Source organism: Camellia sinensis, chromosome 15, assembly GCF_055761805.1.
Source record: "Camellia sinensis isolate YWXY chromosome 15, ASM5576180v1, whole genome shotgun sequence".
NCBI lineage: Eukaryota > Viridiplantae > Streptophyta > Magnoliopsida > Ericales > Theaceae > Camellia > Camellia sinensis.
Genome location: NC_138975.1, coordinates 120,167,666 through 120,182,378, shown reverse-complemented (window position 1 = coordinate 120,182,378; position 14,713 = coordinate 120,167,666). Strand labels below are relative to the sequence as shown.

Here is a 14,713-nt window from a genome sequence, read left to right as displayed (position 1 = left end):
TTCTTCTTCCTCTTCCTCATTGCCATACCAAATGCTCAATCCTCTGCAATCCACCACCGTCTATCGCTGCCTAACAACCACCATTGCTGCCCTCGTTTCCAGCAACTTCAAAGCAAGCACTGGAGTCCACCACCATCACCGTCACCGTCACCGCCACCACCACTGCCACCTTTGCTGGCGGAGAAGAGTGGTGCAAGGTTTGGAATTGAGAAGAGAGTGATTCCCAGTGGACCAAATCCACTTCACAATTGAAGAGTACCAACTTTGATAGCCATTAGGATTGCATAATGCACTTCAGCTGTTCTGTTCTTCATTTCTGTCTTTGAACGACTTCAATGAAGTAAGACCAGCAAATGATATTCTTGTAATGGTTGATTTTGGTGGCCATGAACAGGCATAAAGAGAGGTGCTATCAATATGTAGATTGTTGTATTGTTGTTGTTGTGTTTTTTTTTTTTTTTTTTTTTTTTTGAATTTTCGTTTTCTTGTTTAGGGTATATTATCTTCTATAAGGGAGGGGTCACAGGTCCATATTCGCTCAGATTGTTTTATGCCACTATGAAAAATGAATGTTAACTGAAAACGTTCTCCATGATCAGCGAAAACTAAGTTGATTTTCATATAAAATGTTTTTTAAGGTGAAAAAATATTTTTCAAATTAAATTCATACAACACCATCACCATTATCACTATCAAACCACAACCTTCACTCCGCCCTGGCACCTGGACCACCACCACCCCTGCCTGCCACCCCTACCACAAACCACTAGCATATTGTTTTCAAGGTCGTAACAAAATAGAAGAAAACATTTGCCATATAAAATTTATTAAAAAAAACAAAGGGAAAAGGAAAATGGTCCAAACAAAGGGGGCATGAAAAATCCACAAGAAATCCAACAGGGCATATAAGAAATATGAGAGCTTTCCTGCCAAGATGATCTTCCTCCATCGATCCCATGAGGCGGCAAAGCCTGCAATCCATATATGCATTTGTACTTCTAAAACCTACACTTAGTTGGTGTCCACTTTGTAACACATTTTTCTTTTTTCAAAATACTCTCACATGACTGTCTACAATTTCGTGTCTCATGTAACTCTCTAGATTAAATTCAAATCAAAATTTATAACTTGTGCAGTTTTGATTTCACACCTATCGAGTATGCATACACAACTAGTATATACATACATATATATATGTATGTATGTATATCTACATGATCTTTGCTTTATCTGCAGCTATAAAGATAGAAGTCCTGCAAATCTAGTACTCCATCAATTCATGTGTGTACCTTTTTCCCTACATAGCAATTAATAAGAACCACAAGATGGTGCTGTTTGCTCTTAGAATGCAGGTGTGCCTTTAAAACATTACATTTACAGCATACCCTGTTGAATAGTAGCTTTGAATATGAAATTTTGGCAGGCAAAACAACAGAATCACAACACACTAGATGAAAGCTGACTGACAAATAATAAATGACAATATAAGAAATTTTAATTATCTCAAAGTTTCAATTTCCATTGCAGCAAACCCGGAAATATAATTCAGACAAACAAATTTCAAAGGAAAGGAGAAAACTGAATCACACCATAGTAGATTAAAGAATGCCATTGATGTATCAATCTAATCATAGGAGTAATATGAGATATGCTACATTATATGGACTTGTTAAATGTATAAAATACCCATGTGGATAAGGGTGTGAAACATGTGTTTGATGTGCGTAGTTCGTGTTAGCAATTTTGAAACCCTAACACACGATCTAGGGGATGTGAAATTGCAAAAAATAAAATCAGAATCAAAGAACCAAAGATCAATCACACAAGAACATAAGATTTATATAGTTTACCCATAACTGGGAAATGTCCACGGTAGTCACTATGATTGTTTTACTTGAGTAAGGGTACGAGACATGTGTTTGACATGTATACTTGGTATTAAGAATTATGGAACCATAACACACAATCTAGTGGATGTGAAATTGCAAATCACACGAGAACACAAGATTTGTAGTTCACTTGTAATTGGGCTGTGTTAATAGTAGTCCCAAGCAAAAAAAAAAAAAAATAGTAGACGCAACTACTATTTTACTATGTAGAAGAACAAGTTACAAGATACAATGAAATTGTCCTACTGCTATAACATATACAATTAGGGTTACAAGTGTGAGAAAAAATACTAAAGTACCCTCTGCGAGATACATGGCTCAGTGTACATACCATCAATCTCCACAATACCCAACAGTTGGACAATCACCTAGCAGGCATATGTAGTAATTCAAATTAACCATAAAACTATACATAAAAACCCCATATTATGCACAAAGTGCTCCATAACACCTATGAACACCATTTTACTCTATAAAAGTAAAAGAAATATATTATGAAATATAAATATTTTAATGCATCTCCATATGGAAATTTTTCCTTGGCTTCTAGCCTCCTAGAATAACATCTTTCACTTGACAGCAAGATCATTCAAGCTACCAACATCAAAATGTATATATTCTCTTCATAGTGCACATCTTCTATGCCATTACTAGACTTTTAGTTCTATATACTCAATTTTCTCTTCCCTACTGCACAAATTTATACTTATAACATATAGGAGAATCGTATACCCCTCACGTCCCAAATTGTCAGTCCCATCTTTCCAATTTAGAATATCCAAAAATATAAGTCCTTCAAAAGTCAAAGCAAAAAGTATGTAAATTTCCAAAAATTATCCCTTAAAATGGCTATTAATATATGTAAAAGTGAATAATAAAGAGGCCATTTTGGAAATCAATGCATGTTGCATACATAATATATTGATCTTGTACAAAGGTTTTTTGAAAACTACCATCTTTTGTATCTTTCCCCTATATGTTTCAACAGTAGAACGCCACAACTTTCAAACCAAGACATTATACAATCCCAATTTGGAGCTCAACTAAACAATTTCAACATAAAAGTAAAAATAATTAGAGCCATTGAACATCCCTAAAAATGCCGTAAACTCAAGTGTAAAGCTTCATAGCGCAAAATCGTAAACGCATCCAACATCTCAAATATCTTAGGATTTGCCAGACCCATGAACAACATGAGCAGTGAAAAGATTTGATGATTTTAGACATCCAAAGTTGAATATCTCCATCAAAAAGCATTACTACTAATTGGGCTATCATGTTACACCACTTTTCTCTTACTATTCATACCACAGACCTGTTTTCAGGGTGATGCTCCGGTTTAACCGTGGAAAGCTTCCCATCAAAAGGTGTTGTATGATAGCTTGTAAGTGTCTAGATGGTAGTGTCTAAATGGTTTCGGAGGATTTATCTCGCCGGCGACTGATTTTTCTTGGTGATCGATCTTTTGAGTTCGAGGAGGGGTAGGAAGATGGCATTGGACGCAGACGTGTCGAGATTGTTGAACGGGGGGCAGGGACTTTGTCGGGCTATTGATTTGGTTGGTGCTGAGATTAAGTGGGTGGCGACACAATTGCTTCAAGTGTCTAGTAGGGTGGCCAATGGGGTTTTCCTGGGTCGGGTTTGAGGGGGACAACGAAGTGTGGCCTGTTGGCTTCGTCACGGGGAGAAGGGCGAGGAAGTTCCTGGTCCAGTTGGGGGATCGGCGACGACAGATTTTCATCCCTCAATCATCTTACGGAGACGGTTGGGAAGGGGTTGCCTTGGTTCTGGAAGGTTTTTGGGGAAAAAATGGTTGGGTGTCCAGGGGGCGTCCAAATCACATTGGTACAGTAAGAGATTGGCCAGACGGTGCGGGGGTAGCAGTGGCGAGGTCTATTGGTAGGGAGGTGGAAGTCCAGCAGGGGTCCGAACTAGGGTGGGTCGGTTTTTTGGATTCTTGTTTGGTAGGTCGAGTGGGTGCTCTGGGGGAGAAGGGCATGGAGGCTCACCGGTTGTCGGCATGGGCAAATCGGGCATGGAAGGTCACCGGAGGGGTACAAGTGAAACCGATTGGAGGCCAATTTATAATGTTCGCCTTTTCGAACAGAGGTGATGCCACTCAGATTCTGAATACTGCATGGGTGGTTGATGGTCGACCCCTACAGCTTGGACGGTGGTCGCCGGAGGTACTGTGCACTAAGGGTTGTTCTTTGCCCCTACAGAGTGTTTGGGTAAAGGTGTTGGGACTTCCGACTCACCTTCGAGGAGAGCAAGTGTTTCGAGCAATCGGGGATCGGTGTGGGGGTTTTCTGGCCACCGATGTAGCGACGACGACGATGGAGTCGCTGGGTTGTATTCGTTTGAAGGTTTGGGGTTCGGGGCATGGAGTTCCGCCGCGTATTCATGTTAGATGGGGCCACTAGCGGTACGTCCTTCCAGTCTAGTTAGAGGTGGGTCCAGCCATGGAGCGGTGGAGCTCGCCGGAAAATCGTGCCCAGCCACGACCGAATTTGGAATCGCGAGATTTAGGGAGTTTTTGTCGTCGTGATTTTGGGCGAGAATGGCGGAGGCCAGATTTGCAGAATAATAGAGATAGGGTCAGATCTCAGATTTGGTTACCAAAGCAGCGAGGTTAGGGGGCTGGGCCTACCTTGGGCCGAAACATCTTAGGAGGTACTCAATTTGTTGGGTAACAATTTCGTTCCACCTGTGACCAAAACGGCAGACGGGAGGGACTAGGTTTGGGTCCATTTAATGGGCTTGGGCCAAATAAAAAACCTATAGTGCATGTGGGTTCTGGGAGGGCTTTTGCCAGTGGATTTGGGTTCAGTGTGGGGAAAGTGGGCCACTTTCAATTGAATGATGTAAAAATTTATGTATTATTGATTGATGTTTTTTGATTACAATGATTCATGATTCCTATATATAGAAGAGTAGGTGGTAGGTGGAGTAGGTGAAGTGGAGGTGGTAGTGGTGTAGTGGGTTAGGTTTAGTGGAGTAGGTGAGGTGGTAGTGGTGTAGTGGGTTAGGTTTAGTGGAGTAGGTTTAAGTGGGTGAAGTAGGTGGAGAGTAGGTGGATTTTAACAGCCCCCGCAAACTCAAGGGGGATAGGAACTAACCAACTTGAGTTTGGAGAGAGTAACAAAACAAGAAAATACATAAAAATAAAAGAGGATAGGAGACACTGTATGGTCGTGTCAGACCATTGGTGAAGACACTGGATGGTGGTGTCATAACGTTGTAGAGGACACTGTATGGGGGTGTCATAACGTTGTAGAGGACACTGTATGGTGGTGTCATAACGGTGTAGAGGACACTGGATGGCGGTGTCAGACCGATGTAGAAGACAGTTTATGGGGTCATGTCGGACCGTTGTAGCAGACAATGTTGTAACAGTTGTTGTGACAGTTTACGGAGTCTTGCTGGACCCTTGTAGAAACTAACCGGAATCAATGTCGGGACAGTTTACAGAGTCTTGTCGGACCCATAAAGGAGCTAACCGGAATCAATGTCGGGACAGTTTACAGAGTCTTGTCGGACCCATAAAGGAGCTAACTGGAATTAATGTCGGGACAGTTTACAGAGTCTTGTCGGACCCATAAAGGAGCTAACCGGAATCAATGTCGAGACAGTTTACAGAGTCTTGTCGGACCCATGAAGGAGCTAACCGGAATCAATGTCGGGACAGTTTACAGAGTCTTGTCGGACCCCTAAAAAGTCGCACCCTCAAAAGGTGTGCCCAATCTTTCAAAGGGCGTGCCATCAAAAGGCGTGCCCAATCCATAAAAAGACGTGCCATCAAAATGCGTACCCAATCCATAAAAAGACGTGCCATCAAAAGTTGCGCCCTCAAAAGGCGCGCCCACTTCATCAAAAGTCGTGCCCGACAGAAAGCGTCGAGCCATCAAAAGGTGAGCCGGAGACGCGGCGAGGCACGTGAGCGACAGAGTGGCGTGTCGGCCGCGTCGTCAGTGTCGATATAAACCAATGCGGAGGCTGTGCTTGAGGCAGAAGCGAAGACAAAAAAACCTGGGAAAAAACTTCTGAAAAACTCTTCATTTTCTGAGAGATATTCGTTTTTCTGAGAGATTGCCTCTAAGAGCTGCAAATCTTGAAACACTCCCCTTCCGAACATTATCAGTCTGAAATTGCTATTTCGCTGAAACACTCAGCAACCCAAAAAACATGGCCTCTTCTTCCCGTTCAGCTACCCAGAATATGGCCTCTTCATCCCGTGGTCTACTCACTCTCTTTCCCGACCTCAACGAGTCAACAAGAGAGATAACTGGTGCGGAGGCCCGTGAACCTCAACCAAACACCTCTGGTTTTGCTCCGTTGAACTTTCCGATGCGGTCGGTGGAGCAAAGAATGGCAGTGCAGTCGGATGTGGAGGCCAATTAGTATACATTGAAGTCATGTGTGGAAACCATGACTGCGGTTACAAATTTGTCGAACCGGCTGCAGAGTAGGACAAATGAGGTGCAGCAGTTAAACGCCCAACTGGCTCTGCTCCAACGCATGTATAAGGATGCGCGAGCAGAGTTAAGTGTGCTAAAGGCGGAAAATAAGGAGCTGAAGCGGAAGGCCACCGTGATGTTCCGATTTGGAGGTCCACCGTATGCTGTAGTGGAGGAGCAGGGAGGAGGCAACTTGCTTGGTGGTCTAGGAAGCACGGAGGCAACACCGGCAAGGACCACCCAGGACGGAGGCAAGAAGAAAAGACCAGCGGCTGAGTAGAGAAGAAAAATCCCACTGTGGGTGTGGTAGTTTTGTTTTTGTTTGTGTGGATTTTTTTTTTTTTTTTTTTTTTTTTGATGTAAAAGTGTGATCGGGGTTGATCCCCTGATATGAATAAAATGACAAGGTTGTGGAATGTTGTTGGTGTTATTTTGTGGTGTTGTTTTGTTTAATAAGAAAAATAAAATAAAAGAAAATAATGGATAAAGAAAATAGAGAAAAATATTTGTGGATGAAATAAATTAAGAGAAAGGAGAGATATGATTAAAGTGGGTTTGAAAGTGGGAAAAGATGAGAGAGAGGGAGATAGAGTGGGTGCATGATGATGATGTTGGGTCCATGGAGAGAGAGAGAGAGGGATGTCCAAGAAGCTTGTGCTTTTGATAGTTACACATTACCCAAGCTGTATGTGAAGATGCATGTTACTGTCTTACACTTCTGCAGGTTTGGTATTCTTTGTGGGGCACTTGCAACACGTGACATTGAAAATTGTATTCGAAAATGATGACATCTCCAACATGAAACGTCTTGGAAGCAGCCCAGGCCTTGTAATCAATATTCCCAATGATGGTTCAACCAGCGGAGTCCCCAACCTTGTACACTGCTGCCATTGAAACCTTCAAGCCAGCAAACATGGCTACCAACAACAGAGCCACAGCTCTACACCCCACACCCAAATCCATGGCTAAGAGAGAGAGAGCAAATCGGGGAAAAAAACAGCAGTGACGAGCAGAAAAGCAGCGCCAGAAACGCCAACGACGACGACGAGTAAGAGTACAACCACGGATATGTGAGAGGCGAGGTGAACGGCGATAGAGGCTAGGCGATGATGCGGGTGCCGCCGCCGACATAGCGGAGGAGGGGTGTAAGAAAATGTTGAAGAAGTCAAGGTATGTGTAGAAAATAAGCGGAATAGGTTGAGGTCCGGCGGGCGGCCAAGGCGAGGTTGCCGCCCGCCGGTGAAGCGAGAAATACTAAGGTCTTAACCTTGCTCTGATACCATGTAAAAATTTATGTATTATTGATTGATGTTTTTTGATTACAATGATTCATGATTCCTATATATAGAAGAGTAGGTGGTAGGTGGAGTAGGTGAAGTGGAGGTGGTAGTGGTGTAGTGGGTTAGGTTTAGTGGAGTAGGTGAGGTGGTAGTGGTGTAGTGGGTTAGGTTTAGTGGAGTAGGTTTAAGTGGGTGAAGTAGGTGGAGAGTAGGTGGATTTTAACAAATGAGCTCTTGGGCAATACGGTGAAGAGTCCATCTGGGCAGCGTAGGGTCCAATCTAATGGACATACGACTCCAGTGGCCAAGATTTTTGATACCCTTTATCAGGGTTTGGATCTTCCTCAAGCGGATCGGGTTTTGACCATACGAGAGTTCCAACTATAACGACGGGCGACCTATCGACGTCGGATCAATGCTTGGCTGATGGTGGTGAAGATTTCGCACCTTGGCAGAGGGCAGAGCAGGTGGCCGAGGTCAGTCGTCTTGAGGTGTGGGCTTTTCTGCCACGGTCTCAGGACGATGGGGGTCGATATAGGGAAGAGACGCCGATAGCTGCGATTTCGTGGGGCGGTCGTATGGAGACTGTGGATGATGTCGGGAAAGAATTATCCCTGGTGGTTCAGCCCTTGGCTATGGGGAGTAATGAAGGGCTATGGCAAGATGGTTCAAACTCAGCTTCAGGCCATCATGCTGGGTTTGGTGAAACTGCGATTCCTTCTGTTGCTGTTGTGTCTGAATGGGTCCTGGAAAGGATTGGTGAGGTAAGCCGCTTGTTAGGAGTGTCTTTTGAAAGACATGAGGCAGAGACAATGCGATTATTTTCAGCGGTAGAGACATCACGAAGGCCAGGGAGTTCTGGTCTATGAAGCACGGACACGGACACGGACACGCATACGGACACGGACACGGACATGGGACACAGCAATTTCTAAAAAATAGGGACACGGACACGGCAGGGGACACGGCAAATTTTTTAATTTTTTTATAAATATTTTTATTTTAATACATATTAATTATTTTATTTATTTATTATATTTTTTAAATAATTAATTTTTTTATTTTATTTTGCATACCTGTGTTTATTTTTTATTTATTAATATGTATGAGTATATATTATCTTACAATATGTATTATATATTATCTTACAATATGTATTATATATTATCTTATAAATATATTATATTTTATATAATAACTATTATATAATATATAATAATAATAGTTAACTATAATAGTTAATAATAATAGTTAACTATTATATAATATATATAATAATATATAATAATATGTATGAGTATATAATAATAATAATAATAATAATAATAATAATAATAATAACTATTATATAATAAGTGAACCCTCAGAACGGCAGAAGCAAGGGAGGGAGAGAAGGAGAGAGAGAGAGGGAGACAGGTCAAGGTCAAGGTCGCGATCGCGATTGCGATCGCGATCGAGAGAGAGAGAGAGAGAGATTGTGAAGGCGAGAGAGAGAGACAGATCGCGATCGTCTGGGGCTTGGAGCTTCGATGGAGCTTCGACCTTCTGATGGAGCTTGGAGCTTCGACCTTCTGATGGAGCTTGGAGCTTCGATCTTCGATCTTCGACTGGATTCATGGAGCTTCGATCTTCACAGGTTTGTCGCTCTTCACTCTCTTCCTTCACACTCTCTCCTTTATCTCTCCCTCTTTGCCGTGTCTCACGCCGTGTCCAGATCTGGACACGCGTGTCCCCTACAAGAAAAACAATTAAATTAAAGGGACACGGCAGATGGCGTGTCCCGTACGTGTCCCCGGCGTGTCCCCGTGTCCCCGGCGTGTCCCCGTGTCTGACACCGCCACGGCACTGATTTTGCCGTGTCTATGCTTCATAGGTTCTGGTTCTGGAACAGACGGAAAGCTGTTGCCAGTAGCAGGCCGGAAAGGGGCTTGTGAGCTTAAAAATCTGCATTGTTCAATTAATTATGACCATGTCGACAGGACACCAAGGCGAGAGGTTCGTAAGCCACGGGGGGGGGGGCCCTTTTGTTGAAATGAGATTAAAAATTTTGTCATGGAATGTACGAGGGTTGAACGATAGGGATAAGAGGATGGTTGTCAGTGCAGTGGTGCGAAATGCTAGAGCGGATGTGGTATATTTACAAGAAACAAAAATGGAGGTTATGGAGGATGCGGTGGTGTGACAAATTTGGGGTGGTCGTTTTGTGAAATGGATTTATTTGCCTGCAGTGGGTTCAGCAGGAGGGATTCTACTCTGTTGGGACAATAGGATCATAGTGTGGAAGGGACAGGAGTTAGGGGGTTTCTCGGTTTCTTACTTGTTTAGGTGTGTGGCAGATAGTTTTCAGTGGGTGTTTACGGGAGTATATGGGCTGGTTCGTCATGCCGAACGGGCTGAGTTTTTATTAGAGCTGGAAATGGTTGCATTCCGGTGGTCGGAACCATGGTGTGTGGGGGGTGATTTTAATGTGGCCAGAGAACCGATTGAGAAGGTGGGGAATAGTCGGGTGAACAGTGCAATGCGGGCCTTTTGTACAATTATTGATAATTGTCAACTGATGGATTTACCGCTTCATAGGGGGAGCTTTACTTGGTCTAATGGGCAGCAGATGTCTCGGATTGATAGATTTTTGGTCAGCGGAAATTGGGAGGAACATTTTGCGGGGGTTATGCAGCTTCGTCTGCCTTGTCCAGCTTCAGATCATTGGCCTCTTCTGTTGGATAGTGGAGGTTTTCATGGCGGGCCTACGCCATTCCGTTTTGAGAACATGTGGTTACAGTCTGCCGGTTTCATTAACATGGTCCAGAAGTGGTGGCAGAGTTACGTGGTGTTTGGCTCGCCGAGTGGTAGGCTGGCTCAAAAACTGAAGCTACTTAAAGGCAACTTGAAACAGTGGAACAAAGAGTCGTTCGGTCGGCTAGAGACGCAGAAAGTGGAAGTGCTAGGGATTTTGCAGTTGTTTGATGAGCTGGAGATGAATGGGGGGTTGAGGGAAGCAGATCTTGCTAAGAGGGAGGTGGCTAGGCAAGATTTTGTTCATCTGGCTCGTATGGAGGAGGTGTGCTTCCGACAGAAATCTAGATGTTTATGGTTGAAGGAGGGGGACCGAAACACAAAATTTTTTCATCGCATGGCGAATTGCCATCGCTAGGTGAACCAGATTGTTAGATTGCGGATAGCTGGGACTGACTTGACCACAGTTACAGAGATTAGAGAGGGTGTAGTAGGCTTCTATCAGACTATGTTTAGTCGGCAGGAAGGACAGTGGAAGCCAGGTTTGGATGGGGTGCTTTTTGACGCTATTGATGGAGGGGATAGGGAGGCTCTAGAGATGGATTTCTCTGAAGAGGAGGTTATGGGGGCTTTGAAGGCTATGAGTGGGGACAAGGCTCCAAATCCAGATGGGTTCACGATGGCCTTCTTCTAGCACTGTTGGCGGGTAATTAGGCAAGATGTGATGGCCGTCTTTCAGGCTTTCTCTAGTTCGGGGTGGTTCGAGAAGAGTCTCAACGCGACTTTTTTGGCTTTGATTCCAAAAAAAGGAGGGGCTAAGGATATTCGGGATTTTAGGCCTATTAGTTTACTTGGGAGCATGTATAAGCTGTTAGCTAAAGTTTTGACAAATAGGCTGCGTGTTGTTTTGCCAACAGTGATGTCTGAAGCTCAAAATGCATTCATCGGGGGTCGTCAGATTCTAGATGCCGTATTAGTAGCTAATGAATGTGTTGACTCAAGGCTTCAGCAGGGACGTCCCGGGGTGATCTGTAAGTTGGATATTGAGAAGGCCTATGATAGTGTTAATTGGGAGTTTCTCTTCTACATTATGAGGCGGATGGATTTTGGGGAGAAATGGTGTCGGTGGATGAAATTCTATATTTCTACGGTCCAGCTATCTGTATTGGTGAATGGTACACCAGCGGAATTCTTTTCTACTTCTCGTGGCCTTAGACAGGGAGACCCCTTGTCGCCATTGTTGTTCCTCTTGGTAATGGAGGCCCTTACTAGATTGTTGGGGCGGGCTGTAGCTGAAGGCTTGTTGGAAGGTTTTTCGGTCGGATCTTTAGGCGGAGTAGTGGTGGGTGTTTCGCATCTTTTGTACGCAGATGATGCTTTGGTCTTTTGCGAGCCGCGTGCTGAGCAGTTGGGCTATTTGCGGTGTGTTTTGCTGTGTTTTGAGACGGTCTCGGGTCTGAGAGTGAATTTGAGTAAGTCTGAGTTAATCCCAGTAGGGGAGGTTGACAGAGTCCCCATGTTAGCAGCTATTTTGGGGCGCAAGGTGTCAGCTCTGCCAGTTTCTTATTTAGGCTTGCCGTTGGGTGCTACTTTTAAGTCGCAAGGGGTGTGGAATGGTGTGGTGGAGCGAGTGCAGCGGAGGCTGGCAGGTTGGAATAAGCAATATTTGTCAAAAGGGGGACGTTTAACTTTGATTCAGAGTGTGCTGAGTAGTATTCCGACTTACTTTATGTCGGTACAAGTAATTCCGGTTTCGGTGGCTCGACGTTTGGAGAAACTTCAGAGAGATTTTCTGTGTGGGAGTGGAGAGGAGGTTTTCCGTTATCATTTGGTGGGATGGGATCGGATTTGTTCTCCAAAGGATGCGGGTGGTTTGGGGGTCCGGAGTTTGGTTACTTTTAATCGAGCTTTATTGGGTAAATGGTTTTGGCGTTTTGCATGGGAGCGAGACCGGCTTTGGCGAAGGGCGATTGCTGCAAAGTTTGGGGTGGATGGCAGGGATTGGAGGACCGGAAAAGTTACAAGATTTCGTGGGCGAGGTTTGTGGAGAGGGATTTGGTTTGGGAGGGCTGAGTTTTGGGATCGGGTGCATTTCTGAGTGGGAAATGGGGAGAGGGTTAGGTTTTGAAGGGATAAATGGTGTAGGGAGGTGTTGTTGGAAGATCGATTCCCTTTGATTTTTGGCATTGCAGTGGACCCTGAGGTGACTATGGCGAACTGTTTGGGGGATGGAGAGATGGTTAGTCTGGGACATCCGCCTGCGGCGGCCAGTTCAGGATTGGGAGGCTACTCAATTGGAGGAGATGTTGGGGTTTTTATATGGTTTGGGGCCCGTTGGGCGAGGGGAGGATAGGGTGGTGTGGATAGTGTTGGGATCAAAAGGCCTCTTTACGGTGTCATCCTTTTATCGAAGTCTGGTGGGGGGGGCAACTACGTTGTTCCCTTGGCGAAGCATTTGGGTTCCGGGCATTCCATCTAAGGTAGTGTACTTTTTGTGGACAGCTGCTTTGGGCCGGAATCTGACTGTTGATAATTTGGTCCGTCGAGGTCATGTCTTAGTGAATCGCTGTTGTATGTGTTGTATGGATGCAGAGTCGGTGGATCATTTATTTCTTCATTGTGATGTGGTATCTCGTCTATGGGGGTTGGTATGCTCTTTGTTTGGGGTTGTTTGGGTGCAACCCAAGGGGGTGTTGGAGATGTTATGGAGCTGGCGAGGTGCTCGTGTTGGTCGTCGGCGTCGGCGGATTTGGTCCGTTGTGCCTTTTTGTTTGATGTGGCTGGTTTGGTTGGAGAGGAATCGGCGGACGTTTCTCGATATTACTCATTCGGTGTCTTGGCTTTAGAATCGCTTGTTGCTTACTTTATGCACTTGGTTGGAGTCACGAGCCGACCCGGACATATTTGTTTTCATAGATTTTTTGGATAAAATTATTGGTTAGGAGTTCTAGGCTCTTTGTATTCTTTGCATCTTCTCGATGCTTTTCTAATAAAATTAATTACTTATCCAAAAAAAAAAAAAAAGCATTACTAACTACAAGTATTTTATGCAGAATGTCCACACTTTAAGATTGATGCAGAAGAGGCATAGGGAAAAAATTATCACAAGATCAGGGGATTAGCTCCCATATGCTTTTTAAACATCTTTGTTCATGACCTGTCTGGTTGTCCATTACTTACAGTCTTACACAAAGAATATCTATGTAATTCATAAAAGTTCTCAAGAGAAAGTGATGAAGATAATTTATCCATCTTTATAAAACAGAAGTCCATTTGAGTAATAAATTTAAATGGAAAATGAACATTGAAGAAAGTTAAAACTCAGTTCGCGCTCTGAGAAGAAGAATCAACCCAAAGAAATTTCTGAAATATGTTACATAAGAAAATGACATGAAATTGGCAAACACCAGGAAAAGAAAAGAAAAACAAAACTTTCATGCAGCATTTAAAAGGAGTATCATGTACTTCACAGAGAAAAAAAAACATTATATGAATTTCACAAATGAAATCTTATTCACAATCTGGTATAAGAAATAATAAATTGATTAGATCATTAATGTCATACAACACTATATCAAGTGATCCCAAATTCAGGCTGAATTGCACACACAACAGCTCATCTTTACAAGAAAATAAAGAGGCATGAAAGCGAAGTATAACCAATCAAGCACATAAATCTCAATTAGATTGCTTTAACTGAATTCAAGCCCCAACTTTAGAACAGTGTGCAGAACTTATTATTCTTTAGAAGAAGATTGACTGGAATTTATTGACTGGAATTTATGTTGAATCAATTTAGAACAATGGTAAAGATGGTAAGTTAACATCTACATGGAAGTGGCAAATGGAAAACATCAAACACTTGTACAATGTGTTTGGATCTTGGATTTGTGGAGGGAAAATAAAGGGAAGAGAAAAGAGAAATGAAATAAAAGCTAATTTCTTTTGTTTTACTCTCTCCACAAATTCAAGATCCAAAACAGCCATAGTATAGTCCAAAAAAGAGGAATGAATTGACAAGATTATTCAAAGATGCATGAGATTGCATCCCTTTTTCTTTTATTCTTTTCACCCCTCTTTGTAAGTACATGACTTGTACCTTTAGTTATATTAAACTGATTATGTTCGATTTCATATATAACATATATTGATTAATGAATCAATGGTCTGTAATTGATGATCGTTAATCTTGTGCGGGAAATTCTTTCCTCTTAGAGAGTTACTCATGTAGGGAGGAAGAGGAAGACCAAAAAAGGCTTATTGCTTGGCCCTTATGGTGATTATGTGGCACTGGTGGGCATTGGGGAGAAAAAATAGAAGTACTTTTGAGGGCAAAGAAGTATCAATTCTGAGT

General features: G+C 43.2%; 1 protein-coding gene across 1 annotated transcript; it reads left to right on the top strand.

The window, feature by feature from the left end:
* The first annotated feature begins 9,155 nt into the window (after positions 1-9,155).
* On the top strand, positions 9,156-11,053 carry LOC145813247 (uncharacterized). Its single transcript, XM_082908529.1, has 3 exons — positions 9,156-9,262; positions 10,204-10,684; positions 10,778-11,053. The coding sequence occupies exons 1-3, from the start codon at positions 9,156-9,158 to the stop codon at positions 11,051-11,053; spliced, it is 864 nt and encodes a 287-aa protein (XP_082764655.1).
* The last annotated feature ends 3,660 nt before the right edge of the window (positions 11,054-14,713 follow it).